This window comes from Salminus brasiliensis, chromosome 17 (genome assembly GCF_030463535.1).
Source record: "Salminus brasiliensis chromosome 17, fSalBra1.hap2, whole genome shotgun sequence".
NCBI lineage: Eukaryota > Metazoa > Chordata > Actinopteri > Characiformes > Bryconidae > Salminus > Salminus brasiliensis.
This window is the reverse complement of record NC_132894.1, coordinates 7,161,424-7,182,024: the sequence shown is the minus strand read 5'-3', so window position 1 is coordinate 7,182,024 and position 20,601 is coordinate 7,161,424. Positions and strand designations below refer to the sequence as shown.

Here is a 20,601-nt window from a genome sequence, read left to right as displayed (position 1 = left end):
GTGCTTTAGGATGTGGCGATTGGTGTGCCAGTGCTTTAGGATGTGGTGGTTGGTGTGCCAGTGCTTTAGGATGTGGCGGTTGGTGTGCCAGTGCTTTAGGATGTGGCGGTTGGTGTGCCAGTGCTTTAGGATGTGGCGATTGGTGTGCCAGTGCTTTAGGATGTGGCGATTGGTGTGCCAGTGCTTTAGGATGTGGCGGTTGGTGTGCCAGTGCTTTAGGATGTGGCGGTTGGTGTGCCAGTGCTTTAGGATGTGGCGGTTGGTGTGCCAGTGCTTTAGGATGTGGCGGTTGGTGTGCCAGTGCTTTAGGATGTGGCGATTGGTGTGCCAGTGCTTTAGGATGTGGCGATTGGTGTGCCAGTGCTTTAGGATGTGGCGGTTGGTGTGCCAGTGCTTTAGGATGTGGCGGTTGGTGTGCCAGTGCTTTAGGATGTGGCGGTTGGTGTGCCAGTGCTTTAGGATGTGGCGGTTGGTGTGCCAGTGCTTTAGGATGTGGCGATTGGTGTGCCAGTGCTTTAGGATGTGGCGGTTGGTGTGCCAGTGCTTTAGGATGTGGCGGTTGGTGTGCCAGTGCTTTAGGATGTGGCGGTTGGTGTGCCAGTGCTTTAGGATGTGGCGGTTGGTGTGCCAGTGCTTTAGGATGTGGCGATTGGTGTGCCAGTGCTTTAGGATGTGGCGATTGGTGTGCCAGTGCTTTAGGATGTGGCGGTTGGTGTGCCAGTGCTTTAGGATGTGGCGGTTGGTGTGCCAGTGCTTTAGGATGTGGCGGTTGGTGTGCCAGTGCTTTAGGATGTGGCGATTGGTGTGCCAGTGCTTTAGGATGTGGCGGTTGGTGTGCCAGTGCTTTAGGATGTGGCGGTTGGTGTGCCAGTGCTTTAGGATGTGGCGGTTGGTGTGCCAGTGCTTTAGGATGTGGCGGTTGGTGTGCTGGCTGCTGTGAGATGTGCAGGATGGTGTGCCTGCTGCTTTAAGATCATTTCTTTAAAACCTACTAACTTTTTAACACAATCAACATCTCCAACTTCCTTTTATCCCTAGACATGTTTTGATTTCCTTAAAATCATATTTTTGTATTTTATTATACAAAACTACAGTATATTTTATATACTGTATCTAACCACTAGCCGTGTGTCGTCATATGTCGTAAAACCAAGAGGTTCTACAGAAGTCTAGGGGTAGTGTACAAATCAAGGGGTAGTGTACATACAGAGAGCCAAGGTTCGCCCTATCTAGTGAATACACTGCTGGGCTGTTGGGGTTGTTGATGGTGTGTTCCGCAGCTTGGCCTATGCGCAGTTGGGCTGATGTAGCTGAGTGTTGTGTTGAAGGAAGGAACTTGGGACTTGAACAGTTGATATGATTTAATGTAAACCGCTGTTTTGCCGCTTTAATGTGAAGGTAAGCTCTTTTTATTCCATTAAAGCCGGAGAGACTCGCTGCTCCGCTAGCTGGTAGTTAGCTAGCTAGCACTAGCTAAGCTGACATTAGCGTTACTAGCTAGCTGGTGAAACGGAGTGAGGCCAAAATAGACCCTTACTAATTGCAAATGTTTGAAACTACTCGTTATTGTATGTTATTTAGGGGTAAATTATACATTTGATGGTGTTTATTCTGCTGTTTTTACTGTGGTTAGTGGTTTTAGGGGTTGTGTAACTGGTGTGTTTTTAGCCCACGGCCAGCCCGGTTAGCTAGCTAGCACTAGCTTCTTTATTTAGCGCTGCGTTTGTGTTCAGGTGGGGTTTAATTTATTAAGATTTTGGTCAGAAGTATTTGCTTATTATTACTTTTATTGTTATAGATACATGCTTCTGCTTGTAATGCTACATCTTAGTAAAGTTTGCTAACCTTTACCGTGTGGTTTGTTAGTAAACACATATCAATGGAAAAGGAGAAGGTTTATAATGTATGATTTAGTCTCAGTCCACAGAATCGACCAGTTTTAATGATCAATAATAGCTAAGTCTTGCTATCCTTTATCCTTTATCTTCTAATCAAACACTTTCAGTTTCTTTAGTCTTGCTGTGACTGAAAGTACAGTTGTTTCCAATTGAATATTTCATCAAAATCAGGAAGTTCTGAAAGGTCGAGGCTTTTTATAGCTTTTCTTCAATTGCTTTTGGCACATTTCCTGAATCTTTGTTGAAATCAGGAACAGTCATCACACCAGTTTTTGTTCTGTTTCTCGCAACCAAATATTCATAACCCGCTTAAAATGCCCACAGACCACAGTATGTGTTTCCATAACTTATCTGACTTCTGTAGCTGTTCTGTAGTACGTTGAGTTTTGTGACGAGATCACTAAAGTTAACGTTTTCTTCTCATGACTGTTCCCCGAAAATCATGTTTTGTAAGCAACGCTGCACAGTGGAAGGTGCACCACCCTCCTGACCTGTGAACAGGTTTCTCCGAGAGATTCCTGGCTCTTCCAGATCTCGTCCCGTTCCCCTGAACCGTTTATATGGTGGCTCAGAGCACAATCAGTATCACCAAAAATGAAATGTCCCTTATGAAAATGAAGTCCCTTTATTTTTGCCTAGTTCTGACTAAGACTGCCTGTCAGTATGACCGGGTAACCTGAATGTGTACCTGTGTCTCACTGAGGCGTCTGCCGTCCAACTCTACAATTCAGTTATATGTGTTGTAGTAGTCTGGTTACATTAGTATTAGATGCCACATAAATAAACTAAAAACATACTGGAATTGAATTCGTCGGGTTTGTTAGTCTGTTCAACGCAGTTAACCTAATTCTTGCAAAATTAAGCAAGTAAGGATTTTTTTTAGTTGCAACAGTTTTGACACAAAAATAAATTACACGTGTTAATCAGATGATCGTCTAAATATAGGCTGTTGTGATCAAACTACTCAAACACTCCCGTATCCCACAGGAAGAAACACTGCTAACATTAAAGCACACAGTGGGAGTGTGTGCTGTATCAGGATTGGTCTGTTATCAGATCAGATTTGTTGTTTTCCTCCCACATCCTGTCCAGCATTTTCTGCAGCCTTCAGCACCCACACTCATGGACAACCATACTGACCCGTACCAGTGAACTTTCGTACACACCCATACTCCTACATACCCATCGACTTTCATAGTCATCCATACCCACTGACATCCCTGCCCATCTATACCCTCAGATTTCTTTCCAGACCCATCAATGAGATTTCCCAGAGATTTCCATACCTACCAACATCCCTACCCACCCATACTCTCAGATTTCCGTTTCCATAGTAACCATATCCATTGCCGTCTATACTCTTTCATACCTGCAACTTTCATACCCATTGACATGCATACCAACACTTATCTATACCCATCAACTTCCAAACCCACTGACATACCCTACCCATAACTACCTGAACTTTAGATTTGTGACTTCTTCATAGCTTAATTGGCAGGTGTGTGTGTGTGTGTGTGTGTGTGTGTCTGTGTGTGTGTATATATGTTTTTTTTAGGTGGACCCTGCACACGTTCGTGTGTGTCTGTGAAGATGCTGCTGTCTCTGGGTGTGCTAATGCTGTCAGCAGCGCAGATTTACACACTCTTCACCATCCAGATCTTCACCTTCATCAACCTGCTGCCTGTGGAGGCTGATATCTCCGCAGTGAGTCTCTCGCCATCTTCTCTCTCTCTCTCTCTCTCTCTCTCTCTCTCTCACACACACACTCACTCACTCACTCTCACACTTTCCCGCTCTCATAGTAAAGTTTAAGTGTGAGTAGGTTACAGAAGCTAAGAGTGTGAGGGTAACAGCAGTGTGTGTGTTTCAGTTCTCCGTGGATAATAAGACGGAGAGTTTTGATGACCTGCCTGCGAGGTTCGGATACAGGCTGCCCAGCGAGGGGCTCAAGGTGAGCCAGTTAAACTCTGATTAAATTCTCAAAGGAAAACACAACTCTCAGTAGAAAGAAATAATGTACACACAACCTAATTTATCAGCCCTGTAAGTCTTTGTGTTGGGCTGGGTTGGTGGGAGTGAGGGGTTCAATTACCTGCTGGTCAAAGTATTTATATTTATTTGGGTTTATTTTAATGTTATTTAGAGTTTTACAGGTAGACACACTCACAGACAATTGACTTTGTTTATTTTGGCTCATTGAAATGTTTATTAAGAGTTTTACAAGTAGCCACTCCAAATAGACAAGGTCAGTGGTCAGTGACTCACTTCTGAGATGTGCAGCTTTACACAAACGTGTCTGAAAACATGAGAAATGTAGACTGTGGAGACAGGTTATAGAGTGCAGTAGTCAGACTGCCGGGGGTTTAACCTGTAGACAGAGCTGTGTTCACAGGGAAAGGCCATAAATGTACAGCAGCTCAGAGTAATGCAGCTTTATTCCGGCCTTTATTATGGCTAGACTGCTGTGTAAGAGGTATTTTGGCCTGTTTCGACGCTCATGTGCTCTCCTTGTGACTCCCTGTGTACACTAATCCTTTATTACTGTTTTACAATCAGGACCAAAGAACTATATCTGTTCCTTACCGTGGGTTTAAACACCAACCCAAGGAGCGCCCCTGTTCTGTTATAAATTAAACTGCATGGTGGGGGTGTTAGATGGGTTCTGGTAAAGATCTGAATGTGATGATTACACTATTACTCACAATTACTTTCTGAGCCGCAGCAGGGTGGCTGAGGGGGAGAAGTCAGACTGTAGCATCATTTCTGTGGGGGAATTATTTCAGCCCTGATTTAGTAAACGCAGTAAACAGAGTACAGTCATGCAATGAATAAATGAAGGTGATAAATAAACCATTGTGAATAAGTTTGATGTTGTTAGTGTTATTATTTATTGATGGTGTTTAAATTTGCCAACTTAATGTTGAGCATCCAAGGGGTACCTTTAGGGATAAACCTGAAGCAAAACTCGATATTTTGGGACTCAAATGCTCTCCCCGCATTGTGGTACAGAGAGGTGCCAGCAGGGGGCGCTGCAGAACTTAAAGTACTTAAATTGTCTCTCAGCCTGGTTGTGTGTGTGTAGCAGTGTGTGTGTGTGTGTATATATATATATATATATATATATATATATATATATATATATATATATATATATATATATATATATATATTATATATAATATATAATATATATTAGTTTTTTAAAAGAAATTATTGATTTTGTCTATTTGAATTTTTTTTATTATTATTTGATTTGATTGTGTCCTTTTGAAGTCTGTATGAATGTTGTATCCTCATATTAGGGGATCTGATCGGTTCTTTTTGTTTCAAGGGCTTCCTTATTGGAGCTAGGCCAGAGAACGCCTGTGAACCCATCGAGCCTCCACCAATCAGAGGCCGGGAAAACTCCAGTACCTTCATTGTCCTCATCAAACGCTTCGACTGTAACTTTGACATCAAGGTACAATCCGCTCTGTGTGTGTTTTAACCCTGGTGTAATAAAGCTAACCCTGTCTGTCTGTGAGTGATTAGCGCCACCTGCTGGTCTCTGATCAGTCAGAACGTCCTTAATACTGACAGAGTAACAAATTTAATTGCTGTACTTATCCAGTGCAGATTTTGAGTTTTTAGAGCACATTTGTTTGTGTAAAATGTGTGACCTTCACAATGTTACACACACTGTGAGAATTAGCTCAGAGACTGTAGAGACTGTAGGTGTGTGCATGCTCTCATGTCCATACTCTTTGATTCCTTATTTGGTGTTTCTGCATCACAGGAGTTCCCCCTCAGCAGAGCAAGAGTTCCTCACAGCACAGAAGTGCTGATGAGTATAGAACTGATCATTCTATTGATTATGGATTTGTCTGTTTTATCAAGCTAGTGTTGTTTAAAGTTTGCTGATAGGTGTAATAAACTCAGCTTTAGAGTTCAGCTTTAGCTGTGATTTTAGTGTTTGTTTTATAAAATTGTAAATATTTCTGTCTTTCTTTTGTTTTTCTTTCTCCAATTTCTGTGATCTCTCTTGCATTCTCTCTGTTGTTCATTCTGTGTGTGTATGTGTGTATTTCTGCAGGTTCTTCATGCTCAGCGTGCAGGATATAAAGCAGCTATTGTTCACAATGTGGACTCTGACGACTTGATCAGTATGGGCTCTAATGACTGTAAGTCCAACACGCACACTCACGCCAACATGTGCTGAGGTTATTTGGACGGTTTCAGTCTGGGTTCTGCTTTTCTTTAATGAGGCAGCTAATCAGAAAAGAGCTAATTTACACAGCCGTCCTTCGCCAGGGTTACACTATGATATTTTATTATTATTATTTTTTTTTTATTATTATTATTATTTTTTTTTTTTTTTTTTTTTTGGTGCCCGTCTGACTTCAGATTCGGCAGTTGGAGATAGACTTGAGTAATGTGTGAGGGGTGCAGACTTGGACTCAGAGTTGGAGCATATCAAACGTTTTTTTGACCCGGTCTTGAACGTAATCTAGTATTGTACTCTGGTTACCGACTCTAAACTAAATGGTCCCTTCAATAGCCAATGGAAACCAAGCAGGAAAAGTGTGATGCTTAGGCAGTTTCTTATTTAAACATTACGCCTCGCCTTAAATGATGTAGCAGTTACATTCTGGCGCCAGTACTTGTCCAATTTTGCAGCACCATTTAAGGTGGAACAGAAGTTTGTATAAGAAGCCAAACATCTGCCTTACACGTAGAGTATCCTCCAAAATGTGCTGTGCTCTGTGCCCACCACGATGACTCCTTACACCCACAACCTCACCCAAAGGCGTTTTTGGCGCAAATGGTGGCGCATATCTGCTAGTTAATGCAAAACACATTTGAGAAGTGTGAGAGACCCATTCTTTTTATGCTCTGCTACGACTTGACACGTTGTGTGGTGTACCAATTACTGTAAAGGTACAAAGAGAAACAGCCTGGGATAAAGAGAGGTTGGAAAACGGTTGTGTAAAAATACAAGATTTTTGGTTCATAAACCCACACGGACTTCATATGTGGAGCTCAGGGAGACTCTTTTTGGGCTCTTTTAAATTTAACAAATAAATCAGTTAATCAGGAAATCACCCAGTTGCTCTTCAAAACAGTTAAGTGTTTATGTAGTGGTCTACTTTGGTCAGTCTTGAGTGTTGATCTCTCTCTCTCTCTCTCTCTCTCTCTCTCTCTCTCTCTCTCTCTCTCTCTCTCTCTCTCTCTCTCTCCTCTCTCTCTCTCTCTCTCTCTCTCTCTCTCTCTCTCTCTGTGTGTGTGTGTTATAGTGGATATTGTGAAGCAGATAGACATTCCATCTGTGTTCATCGGAGAAGATGCTGCCAACGCTCTTAAGGAGGAGTACACCTATGAGAAAGGGTGAGTATTCCACTCAGGTCTGGGCAGTATGACTAAACTCATCCTGACATGCATTTCCATAAAAATGACCCATGCACATTCCTTTTCTGAATGAAATCATACACAGATGGTAACCTATGTAGAAGGTTCAATTTAACAAATACGGTCATTTTTTTATTTCTTGCATGCAATAGTTTAGCGCAAATTTATATTCTGCAGCATGTGTAAAACTACACAAAAGCTGTTAAAAATGTAGATTTGGTTTACAAACATATAATATGATCTGACTGCTTTACCATTATTATTATTATTATTATTATTACTGTGTTATTGTGCAAAATAACACCTATGTTGAACACATATGAGTCCTAATGTTTTCCTGAGTGTGCGGTATTTTCTCCCCATTCAAATAAAAAACCCATTTTAATAAGAGACTTAAATCAGCAGAGGGCTCTATTAACCACTTCTGCATTACGTTTTCACTTATTCTGGCCCAAAGCAGAAGAAGATTCAGTTCAGAATTGGTTCTGAATCGGTTCAGGAGTGTTTTGTGTTCATACTGTATTTTTTTTCTAAACGCAATAGAAACATGATAAAAAGTCACAGGTGATTGGTGACAGTAACTGTGATATGTTTGTTAATATGTTTTATTTTAAAAAATGCATGTTACATATTAATGCACATTAGATTTTGCACACAATGTCACACACACAATCAATACACACATTTTGCGCAGTTGTGTGTGTGTATTAAATTGAAAGTAAAAACAGCTTTAGTGCAAAGCAGATGTTCAGAGAGTCTGACTCTCTTACGTTTACACCTGGTCACTTCATGTAACTAGTATCTGGATTGTATCCTAATAAAATTTTAGTCACATGTGTTTACACTTGGTCGTCACTTTGGGAAATTTTGGGAAATGTACTGACCTATTTTGTTTGGTGCTCCAGGGTTTTAATGGCATTGTTCTCACTTGTTCTAACAAAGCGATCGCACCAGGGTTTGCTTAAACCGATTAAAACTTGCTGTCTGAACACACACTGACTGGACCCCCCCCAGCTCTGACCTTAACATTTTTAACCTAAGTTTTGCTCATTTTGTTTTTAGAGGTCATGTGATCGTCATGCCAGATTTCAGCTTACCTCTGGAATACTACCTGATCCCGTTCCTCATCATCGTTGGAATCTGCCTCATCCTCATTGTGGTGTTTATGGTGGGTTGCAAGAAATGTTTATCAAAGCTTTAGAAATCCCCGCTGCTGTGGGTGTTTGGGTTTAATCGGCTGCTCTCTTTTTGTGTTTAGATCACAAAGTTTGTTCAGGATCGTCACAGGGCCAGGAGGAGCCGCCTGCGCAAAGACCAGCTGAAGAAACTTCCCATTCACAAATATAAGAAAGGTAACGTGGCACTAAATTCAACAGTAGTTCTGGACTTTTCTCGTTTTTCTTCACCACTCGTAACGAGAGTCAATGTGTGGCTAGATTATGGGACACAGTGAAGCCTCAGTTAAATAAGTATTGATCAGGTTATTGTCTGAGCGACCTTCTCAGTGTACTCTCTCCACATCACTGTTTACCTCAACCTTCACCCCTTAACCTTCTCCTTCACCATCAAGCTGTTCTCTGATACTGTCTTTTTCAGTTATTTGTTTGGTTTCCGCCATGACTCTGTAAACAAGTTAGAGTGGCAGGTTAGTCCCAGTCTAAGTTTAATCCATGTCTGGGAAAGCAGCCTTGTTTAGGTTTTAAGAGTTGCTGGTTACCAGAACTGATGTTTAGTGGAGTGTTTTAAAATGAGATTAAGAAGATGAGTAAAACCCAGTGTAATGTGTGGTGCACCCCCTGGCAGCTGGGGGGTGTGTGAGTGTGTTGTAGACACAGAACAGATGAGAGATGAGTGTAATACTCTTTTAATTCCTTAAGTGCTTAATTGTCTGTAGTCTGGTGAGTAATTAGTTAATTATATTTTAATCGGATTAGCTCTTCAGCAGCGTGCTGTTTGGGCTGATCTGTGTGCCACAGACTGTTTGACATTTTTCATTTATGGATTCGTTGTTAACAGCATGTAAAAGAATATTCTTAGAAATTTAGAAGCTGAGGTTTAGCTTGCAGCTCCAGTCTTCAGCAGTGGTCTGCCGCTGCTGTGGAGCAGAACAATCCTGGTGAGGTTCTTTCTCCATACAAGGCCACGCGCAGCCCTGCGGCTCTCTGCCAGAAAACATGTTCGTTTATAACTCGCATAAACACCCACAGCACCTCCTCCTGCAGGAAAGACTGGAATTCCTGGAGTGCAGCATGAATTCCACTGCTTACACACACACATACACACACACAAGCACACACACTTTCTACCATCATCAGGACGCTCTCCAAAAGGAAAAGCAGCCCATCCGTCTGGCACACAGTCAGAGGCGGTGTTAAGATCAACTCGGTCACTGTGTTTTTGTTTGTTTTTTTACTGAGATGATTATTCAGAAGATCATAATCTGTAAAGTCTCCCACATAGCAATGAACTTGGTTAAATTTAGACACAAGGCTGCATTCCTAACCAATCAGAAGTCGTCAGACTATCACTAATGGAATTCTGCTGTAAATAGTGAACAGAGCTGCTAATCCCAAATTTTCTTCACATTTCTTTGCTGAGCTGCTTCTACTTCTGCGTCTTTTCTTTCTGAAGGTTCTAGGTCTCAGATCTGATCAGGTTAAATGCCACTTAGTTGGCTCTTCCACCATCAGAAAATGCAGAGTAGTAAAATTCTATTTTAAAATTCAATTTTTATAATGATTAAATGCTGAGTACTGAATCTGGTGTACCACAGGGCTCCATTCAAGGGTTCATAATGTTTTTACATATACTTTGTTTCTTCAGTCAAGAACCTTTGTTGTTTTTTAAGGACTAGGATTAATGAGTCTAGTATAGTCGCTGAATGGGAATTTCCTGCAACGTCTGTTTATTTATTCAGGGCTTATTCATTTAATTATTAAGTTAACATATTATTTAACCAGCAGTTTTTTTTTGTTTGTTTTTTTGTGAGACTGAACGTTTTCTAGTCTTTAATTATAATAACATAAGACTGTGTAAGACAAGTATTTGGGAATATACTGTCTGAATAAACTGGAGGGATTTCATTACTCTGCTGGTTGTCTCTGCAGGTGATTCTTACGACGTGTGTGCGATTTGTTTAGACGAGTATGAAGAAGGAGAAAAACTGCGAGTGCTGCCGTGCTCCCACGGTCAGTTAAACATCTTCACACTGTACTACACTACACTACTGTATGCTACACCATGCTAAACTACTTCCCAACCATGCTACCTAGACCTTTTCATTACATTGTACTTGTACTATACTATATTATGCTTGTAGAAAACACTACTACATTTACATTTATGGCATTTAGCTGACACTCTTATCCAGAGCGACTTACAGAGGTGGGCCAATGTAGTGTTATTGGCGTAGCACAGCACAGCATAGTCACCCAGACCGGGAATCGAACCCCTGTCTCCCACATGGTGTGGTTGCTCAATGCCAGGTAGTGGTGTTATCTGTTGCGCCACACCAACACCACACCAACACACACACACACACACACACACACACACACACACACTCACTCACTCTCACTACTAGACTACACTATACCGCTGCATGCTACACCATACAAAACTGACAACTGTAGAATGTTTGACCTACGTTACTTTGTACTGTACTGTGATATCCTACTATACATAGCACTGTACTACACTATGCGTGTATTCAGCACTATACTACTACACTACAACAGACTCTGCCACCCTACTACACCATACAGCTGTATGCTTCACAAATCAGCTACAACACCAACAATACATTGTACTATTCTGCTGTGCTACACTATACACTACTCTTCTACGCTGTGCTTGTATTTAACACCATACCTCTGTTGCTAATACTGCACTATAGTACTGTGCTACACTGTGCTGTTTATTATTGGAAATAATCTCTCTCTCTCTCTCTCTCTCTCTCTCTCTTTCGTGGTCCTTAGCGTATCACTGCAAGTGCGTGGACCCCTGGCTGACCAAGACGAAGAAGACGTGTCCAGTGTGTAAGCAGAAGGTGGTTCCATCCGAGGGCGACTCAGACTCGGACTCTGACTCCGGAGACAGCGGCCCGGAGGAGAACGAGGAGATTTCGGAAAACACTCCGCTCCTGCGCTCGCTGGCGTCCACCAGCGCTCACTCGTTCGGCACCATGGCGACAGCGCTGTCTCCACAGGACCACGAGGAATCCTCCAACTACGACGAGCAGAGCGACATGGACACCAGCGACAGCGAGGAGGAGGTTACCGTGGAAACGGTGGTGGTGCAGCTGCAGCAGGAGCGACCGTCAGGTGACGGAGCGAAGGCTTAAAGCGCAAGTCTAAACTAAAGACTTTAAAACACTGCAGCCCAAACTAATCAGACTGTACTGACGGGAGGGGGGCGGTGGGTGGGTATCGGGGTGGGGATTGCACTTTCAGAGAAACATTTCATCACTGCTTGTTTAAATTCATCTCTCTTGCGCACACAGACACACACTCAGACACACCCACTCACACAGACACACCCACACATGCTCCAGCTCTGCTGAATTACCTCTGCAGAGGGGAAAAAAAGAATTCACGGCGTGAGTGAACGCTGCGCATGCTCAGCGGGACGTGACCGTTACACTCAGCTTACCATCAGAAAACACTCCTTGTACACTGGAATAATAATAACCGCAGTGTGTGTGTGTTTGTGTACCGCTGTATGTTTATGCGAATCACTCTGACATTAATAATTCTCATCTGATTAAAGATATGCTAATGGCGGGGGTTTAATATATAGGTAAAGTTGTGCAGTGAGGTTTTAACTTTACGCTTTAACAAACGCTGTAAAGTTGAAAACATTTGAAGGGGGCGCAGAGTCTAAACATCTGCAATCTGAGCAGTGTTTAAATTATAAACAGGGTTCTGACTGGAGAACCATAACTCATCTTTTATCTAGTACCGTTTTACTAATGTTTCCAAACTGTAGTTTCAGCTGTGAGATTACTTTGTAATAATTTTGCCAAACTGACTAACGATCCGGGAGAATCGCTCGGCACGAACAACTGTTTGAACGAAGCTAACGTTAATGGACAGAAACCAAATTCAGCCAAAACTGGATCTGGTGTAGGAATGAAGTGCTTTTTTCTCATTTTATAATTTTTTTTTAAACGGCCGTCAAACCGAAACACAGAACAGTTGAAAAGCCAGCCCTGAGATTCAGTGCAGCGTGCTCCCTCATGAGTAATTGATTTGTCATTCTGTACGTTTTTTTTATTTTATTTTAATACGTAATTTCATTATTTCTGTATTTGAAACTTTGATCTGTTACAATCTGATCCATTTTGTTGTCCAAGTCTTTTGTCCACTCGTGTAAATCTGTTTTCACTTCATCAATAAAGTGATTTTTTTTTGTTTCAAAAGACTTAATCAAACCACAACATGCACGAATGTCAACGTTCAGAAAAAGGAAAACGAGTTCTGAGTTTATCTGGTTGGAATAAATTTATTGGATCGCTTTGTAAACAGTGAACTCACTCCATGGCATTTTCTACGTTTGATATGAAATCAGAAATGTCAAACTTTGGAGGGAAAAATGAGCTGAAATCAGCAGCAACTTCTTAATCTGTGCAAACTCGAACAAAATACAAACAAACATCTCCGTCTCAAGTCGTTAAAATCCACCCCCCACAGCGTCCTCACGTTTAATCCTCGTGGCACAGAATCAACCTGTTCTGATAACCCCCCCAAAACCAGAAGGTTACTAATCCAACCATGTCGCTACTTCTTACCTACCTACTTAGTTTAGTGTTTTATTTGGATCTGAGCTTCAATACTGAACAGCTAGGTTCCACGTTTGGTACGGTTTCCTTTTTTTAACCAGGCGATTTATTCCCCAGTTTAGTCACACATGGGATTAGAAATGCAGTAATTAATCTGTATAAAAAAATTCTAAAGTTAACTGCAGTGCAAGCCTTCATTCTTCGCAATATGTCAAGTGTGTGTGTTAGTGTTTAATGTATATAAAAAAGTAAAATATAAGGCCAACAGTAATCCTTCAGCAAGAACAAACTGTAAATAATCCAAACTGAGACTGAAACTGGACTCTTACTTTAAGTGTCTGAAATGAAGAAGACTGTAGTGATGGAACGTCCTGATCGACGCTAAACGGTGGGATGAGACTCAGTTGGCCGAAGCTTCAGTTTAAGGCCGTTTTCACACTTTTTTTTTTAAGGTTAAATCGGACTCAGGTTCGTTCGGGGAGGTGCGAGTACAGTATTTACACTCGGTGGCAAACCAGAACTACCGCACAGACCCTTGAGAGGAGGTGGTCTCAGCCCGGTGCCAAACAAACTCTGGAGAGGTTTGATTGTGGTGAGAATGAGATCTGACCTTGATCAGACTCAGCTATTACATTTACTCTGTAGGTCTGAGCTTAGCGGTAGTGTAAGCCGGTATATTGCTCAGATAATTAATCACTACAGCTATGAACAAAACGTTAAATCTGCACTAATCCAGAACCCAGGACCAGGACCCAGACAGCTCTGACCAATAAATGGAGAGAATTTTTTTTCCTGTGTGAAAAAACAACCAAACCAAAAGGAAATGGGTTTAAAGGTTTACAACCTTGATAACTGAGCAAATCAACAATAGGTGTGAAAACGGCCATAAACTCCTGAATCCCTGAAATAATCAGAAACAGCATGGACAAAAATAATCAGACGGGTTTTAAGACATTTAGCAAACTAGCGCTAAAATACTGCGCTAAAACACTGTAACGGTACTTCATTTAAAGTTTTCCTTCATTTCTTTGTTGCCATTCCGGCCCAAAAAAGCAAAGATTATTTCTTGGGGGATGGTGGTGATGGTGGGGGTGGTACAGGGCCAAAAGAAAGTGTGTGTATGAGTGTGTGTGTGGCCTGTGAAGCAGCATGTATTGTGTGGATTTTGCTTTTGTTTGTTTTTTTTTGGTGGACGGCGACGTGGTCAATATCCAGCCTTCCGCAGGTACTCAGCCATGTGGAAAGCTTTCTTGTTGAGCGTTCCGCCGTGCGTTCCCTCTTTACCCATCACTAGAACCAACGCTGGAGTACACGGAGAACAAAGAACAAACAAAAACAGCCAATCAACAAAAACAAACTTTCCCGCTACAGGAATTAACTACGTCCTCCTGCGTCTCTAAACGTCCCAAACTCTGATTCTGCATTCGTGTGTGTGTGTGTGTGGTTTTTTTTTTCTTCAGCTGTGAAACTAAACTAGAATCCCGAATCCCGCAAGTATTTCGCCATCGAATATGCCTTCTTATTCAGTCCGCCTCCGTGGACCCCCTCCTTCCCCATTACAAGAACCAAGACTGGAAGGAAAGGGAAAGAGAAAAGACAGAGAGAAAAGGCAGGACAGTTTAGCAGTGCAGTCAGGAGATCCCAGCAAGACAAAGATCAATACATCAGCAGAACAGAATACAGCAGAGAAGCTCGTTTTCAGAAATTTATAATAAATATACATTTTGAAAATCTATAAATTTGTCCCAGAGGTTTTAGTTTGAGACTTTGACATGAAAGTGTCTTTAACATTGAACCTATTTTAGTCATTTTGATTCATTTAACCTTCCGTCTTGAGTTCTGCATGTCTTCTTACTTTCACTTTTAAAAGCGTATGAGATAGTACCCACGTTTTACATAAAAATGTGACCTAGAGCACCGTGTGACGAGATACTCTGACCCAAAATCTGAGTATGATTTCAGAAATTCTTCAGATTTCTTGTTAAAACATACCTTTACTCATGTGGGCAGCATGTTATGTTGCTTGAAGTGTGTTTACCAGAGCTTTACAAAAGCAGTGAAATGTATAAATAAATATATGTATTTTTTTTTTTACTATATTTAAAAATGTAAATATAAAAATATTATAAAATAGTGTACAAACGGCGAGAGGCAGAAGACGACTTTGAGAGTGTCAACTGGTCAGTTACACGCAAACCCATAGACGAATGCATGATTCCACCAATTACAATTACATATTCACCAGTCTGACACGGCGAGATGCAGAGACGAGCATCTCGACTCGTCCTCACAGACTGGTCACTCGTCACGTTTCGATTGAAAGGACGGGCTCTACAGAGTGAGGCAATGTTTGAACCGTAGTTCTGCACTGTATCAGTGCAAAGATGTTAATAGAAACGCTGATGAACATTTTGAGGAGCCGGCACTTTCGTAGACTCCAGAGGGTTAAACATCAGCTTAGATGCCAACATACACTAGGGGGCGCTGTCCATACTGAGGAGAGCCAGAAGAGAGCCAATTATCATGAATCTGACAAAAATACATTTGTGATTGGATTAATCCAGTAAAGCACAAAAAATAGTAATACTGTTTTATTATATATTAGGTTTAATTTGAGGTTTAATAAAATCAGACAAGTTTCTTATTAATTTGATTGACAGGATTGACACTGATCTTCAGAGACTGTAGAGGCCAGACCCTCGCTTGTAGAACAGATATTAACTGGAAGGGGGGCTTCGTTAAAGGAAATAAAAGAAGAATGAAGAAAATGTACAGGAGGTAAGAAATGAGAGGGCGGAGCTTCAGGCATGGTTATAAACAAAATTCAGAAGTCTGACGTTCTGAGAAACGGTCATCATCAAACTGACCCGTTCTTTTGGTGCAGGATTTACTGATTATCTAGAGAACTAATTCTAGTCTTAGCATCTAAACCTGGGTTGCAGATGAACTGTCGGCTACTGGTCTGGTTTAGTGAAGCTAAACTAATAGAAACCCCCCAAAAACTCACAGCTGATCTACTAAACTGACACAAACCCGGAGATTCGACTTCTGTAAAAAGACTAAAACAATGAAATGAATAAATTCAGGCTGAATTTCAGCTAAAAGTCACCGCTCTAAATAAAATCCTAGCTTTAGATGCTCAGCTTTTAGGAAAGTCAGAGAAAGTCACCTTTTCCTGCTCGGCCTACAGAAACGTTAAATGTCGGCTCTCCCGATTGGCTCTTTGTCCTGATGTCCATCGTCCAATCGCCATCCACCAGCAGGCTGTCCCGGATCACAGAGCACTTCTTAGAGCCGAGCGTGAGGCCATTAGTGAAGAAACTCTCCCGGTCCTTCCCCACCAACACGTCGATCTCTGTGGGCTACAAAAAAAAAAAACACAGATCATCATCAACAGAGGGCCAGAAATACAGAAAACCCAATAAACCCCTGATACGCAGGAAAAACCCGATGAACACACATCGATCAGCCATAAATGGCCGTACACCAGACAGTAAGTCCCGTAAGGCCGTGAGGATGCTTTCTGTAGACTAGTGTTGGTGAGGATGTCAGGATGCAGACCAAACATCTTGAGGCGCTGACTGGCAGATCTCACAGCTGTGTTGGTGTGGAGAATCTAGGGGAGGACTTCAGTGAGGTATATACTGCTGACTCTGCCCACCTTAGCTCCACTGATGTATTGTAGAGAGTGCCCTCTGCAGTCTCCGGCAGTCCACCGTAATCTCCTTTGTTTTGCTGATGTTGAGGCAGAGATTGCTGTCATTGCACCATTCTGACAGAGCACTGACCTCGTCGTCTATGTGGGCGGTCTCATCTCCGACTGTGAGGAGGCCTGGGATGGTCGCATCATCAGCAAACTTGTAGATGGTGTTGGATTTGTGTCTGGCTATACAGTCATGTGTAAACAGGGAAGCACATAGCCTTGGGGAACCCCTGTGGAGGAGGAGCCGTTTCCATGGGTCCAGAATCCTGCTGCAGAGACGAGTGTTAAGACCCACATCAGGGATGACTGTGTTGAATGCTGAGCTGTAGTCTTCCTGTCCAAGTGAGTGAGGGTAGTGTGCACGGTCAGGCCGACGGTGTCGACCGTAGATCTATTTGAGTGGTATGCAAATTGGGGAGGGTTTATGGTAGCTGGAGGAAGAAAGAGATATGGGCTTTAACCAGCCACCCATTGCACTTCATGGAGGCTCATGCCAGTGCAACAGGGTGGTAGATGTTCAGGCAGGTAATGGCAGGTTTTCTTGGGAATTGGAACAATGGTGGTTCTCTTAAAGCATGTGGGAATCAGATCATCTTAGTTAGAGGTTAAAAATAAATTGAAAACCTTTGCCAGCTGGCTAAAGACTTGACTATAGACGCCATCATGACCAAGTATCTTGCATGGATAAGATGCACTAAAGGATCTGGCATTCTCAGGCACAGAAATGGTTAGTGTGCAGTCACTGGGAGTTCTACAGCAACGAAATGAGCAGAGTATGACAGTCTGGTAGTCCCAGTAGTCCCTTTTAAACAGCCTGATAATCATCTGAAGGTCAAATCTGGCCTTCTTGTGGGTTACCAGGTTGTTAAAGCTGTAGGCAGAGATCTGAGCTCTTACCTTGACCTTTTAGAAAGATGTCAGCAATGCATTTACTGATTTACTAGCCTGCAATGGAGTCAGTGTATCCGCTGAGGTTAGAGCCAGCAGCACCAGGAAATATGTGCCAGTCTGGGTTTTCAAAGCAGTCCTGAGGTGTTAGACTCCTACACAGCCTCCTCACTCCATTGATAGATTGGTCTGAGAACTTGAGGGTTTTTCAGCTTGGTGGGGGGAGTGAGTTGCTGTCCTTGAGAGCAGAGGAGCAGTAATCAAGAGTCTGCCTGTTCTCCTTGGGTTGAGAAGTTCATGTACTGATAATATTTGGGCATTTTTTTCAAGTCTGCTCAATAAAAATAACCAACCACAATAAAAAAAAAGAAGAAGAACTGGGTGAATGAGCTTTAGTCCACTGATTGTCTTATACAAAAAGTCCAATACATGTAGGGAGAATAACTGAAACCAGTCATTTCAGTGATAGAAGGTAGGTCACATTTAACTGTTATAAATACCATGTCCGGAGAGCAATGACTGGCTTAAACGATCACATCTGTGCCCCGTCGCAAGTTCATTATAACACATACGCCCTTACGGGAGTCGGATGTTCTGTGCTTGTGATTTTATCTGTGTTTCTGTGTCTTTGTCCAAGCAGTTCTTATCAGTTACCCCATGAGCTGAGTTTCCTGGGCAGCCCTCTATGAGTGTAATGTTGTGACATTAAGCCTAAAGCTGTTTAGCTTAGCCCATTCAGTCTACAGCAGTTCAGGCCCACCCATTCAGAAGCCAGCAGTTCAGGTCGCCTATTAAGCACACAGCCATTTAGGCCTGCCCATTCAGTCTACAGCGGTATAGCTCCACCCTTCCAGTCTACATTAGTTTTGCTGTGCCCATTCAGACTGAAGTTATAGGGCGTGCTTTAGCCCAGACCACAATACAGGGCAAGCCAATCTGAACAAGGCTCACATACATATATCAGTAATTTATTAGAAATTAATGTCATGTTTAGGCCTAAGGTATAAAGAGAGGGTGTGTAAAGACAAATGTTGACCAAGGGAGTCCTGGCGGCCCATAGTTCAGCTCTTTGGAGGGACCACGCCTGTCAAAAACACAAACCGACTGGTTTGCACCAAACAAGGCAGGTGTAAAAGTGCACCTAATCAGACTAATACTGACATATAATTATCATTTATTATTATTATTATTTTTTAGATGTGGGATGTATTTAAAAAGTCATTTAAACTGTAGTTACTGCAATTATTTATTATACATTACCACTGCAAGTGAGTCTGTACACAACAAAAAAGAAAAGGCCTGCAGCTGTTTTACCTTCACTGACCACTCATGCAGCCTGCAGCTGTTTAGCCCCGCCCATTAAGGCTACAGCCATTTGGCCCCGCCCATTAGGGTCTAGCACCATTTATCCTCACCTATTTCTTCTACAGCAGTTAAGGCCCGCCCGTTCAGCCTATATCTATAATTACATGAGCAGATATTAATAATCAAATCTTAATTTATTATTTTTTTACATTTAGTGGAAGAAATGCTCTACACTTATTCAGACTTGACACACCCACTCTCCTTTCGACACGCCCACTGCTGCTACCTGCAGAGTCCCACATCTGCCGCTCCTTCAGCCTACAGCCAGTTAGCCCCGCCCCTTCACGGTACAGCAGTCTAGCCCGGCCCATTCAGCCTACAGCTTTTTTATATTTTAATATTTATTAAATTATACCTTAGGATTTCAAGTGATTTTAATATTTTAAACAGCTAAAATCTCTCTTATCACGATAATTAATAATAATAATAATAATAATAAAAAAAAATCACCCATCATTATTAATACCACTCGGTATATTTCTCTACACCCGTTTCACACCCAAAAAACACTTTACACCACTTCTGAATTATGCAGAGAATTTAGGAGAATTTAGGAACATCGGTGGGATTCCCCTTTAACAAAACACATATTTGGACCGGTTTATTTTTCCCGTATTAAAACAAATGACATCACCGGCGGGTTGTTGTCCTCTGTGCTGGCTAGCTGTGCTAAAGCTAAACAGGACAGATGTGCAGGCAGAGCAGAAAGAGTGCAGAGGAGTGACAAACAACACAGTAAACAAAAGAAACCCTAAAGTTTTGCTCCTTATCCGAATGAAAAAGGCGCCGGACTGCAGCTGCGGCACCATTTCACACATTTAAGCTGGACCGGATCGCTAATTCGAATTAGGAGCCAAATTCAGCTTTGCTACAAAAATGAACAGTTAATTCAGATCTGCTGTCAATTCCGATTAGTTGAAGCACAAAGAGCTGTGATACAGCCGGCTAGTCCTAAGATCTAATCTCATATCTGATGTTTTTAGTACGGAACACACCCACAGCCCCCTGAACCCCATGCCCTCCACAGTGCCCGGCTCTTTACCGTGATGCTGCTGAACGTGCCCCCCTCGTGCGCCGCCCAAACGTACTTGGAGTCCGGGCTATAGCCCACAATGGCGGAGTCCTGGCACGAGCCGTCGGACATCAGATTATCCACATAAATCTGCCAGGAGCCCATGGTGACCCTCAGCCTGTCTGAAACTAAAGCCGTCTAGGTTTAAAGTGTGAAAGATGGAGGAGATAAGAAGTTGTAGTGGATGAATCGCTGCGCGTCTGGCAAAATCAAACACACCCGCACGCGCCCCGACCACAGGCTGGGCTCCAACTGTGTGCGCATGCGCTACCGGGCACGCAGCGGCTGGGTGCGGAGTTCCGGTAACAGCGATCTGCGCGTGCGCGGTCGCTCAGCAAAGCCAGGGGTGTGTTCCACGCCTCCAACAAGTGCACTTAAGGGTTCTCACGGGCACGAGGATCTTAGCCGTGCTCCTGCAATCCTTTAAAGATGACCAGTGGGCTGTGTTCCATTCTGCAGGCTCCCTAAGAAGGGCACATATCCACTGATATTCCCTACTGTCTTTTAC

At 42.5% G+C, this 20,601-nt stretch overlaps 2 protein-coding genes across 3 annotated transcripts; one reads left to right on the top strand and one right to left on the bottom strand.

Moving 5' to 3' along the window:
* The first annotated feature begins 1,236 nt into the window (after nt 1-1,236).
* On the top strand, nt 1,237-12,705 carry rnf13 (ring finger protein 13). Its single transcript, XM_072659922.1, has 10 exons — nt 1,237-1,398; nt 3,457-3,605; nt 3,772-3,852; nt 5,233-5,361; nt 5,974-6,061; nt 7,175-7,265; nt 8,349-8,454; nt 8,545-8,638; nt 10,394-10,474; nt 11,264-12,705. Exons 2-10 carry the CDS (start codon nt 3,492-3,494, stop codon nt 11,626-11,628), a joined length of 1,149 nt encoding a protein of 382 aa, XP_072516023.1. The 5' UTR covers nt 1,237-1,398; nt 3,457-3,491; the 3' UTR covers nt 11,629-12,705.
* A 63-nt stretch (nt 12,706-12,768) lies between these two features.
* LOC140537726 (profilin-2-like) lies at nt 12,769-20,344 on the bottom strand. Of its 2 annotated transcripts, none has more exons than XM_072659925.1 (3): nt 20,064-20,344; nt 16,235-16,427; nt 12,769-14,367 (listed from the first exon to the last, which is right to left on the bottom strand). In XM_072659925.1, exons 1-3 carry the CDS (start codon nt 20,196-20,198, stop codon nt 14,270-14,272), a joined length of 426 nt encoding a protein of 141 aa, XP_072516026.1. In that variant the 5' UTR covers nt 20,199-20,344; the 3' UTR covers nt 12,769-14,269. The 2 variants fall into 2 exon arrangements, with proteins under 2 accessions (XP_072516026.1, XP_072516025.1); XM_072659924.1 differs by having other exon boundaries at nt 14,275-14,636.
* Between the last annotated feature and the right edge of the window lie 257 nt (nt 20,345-20,601).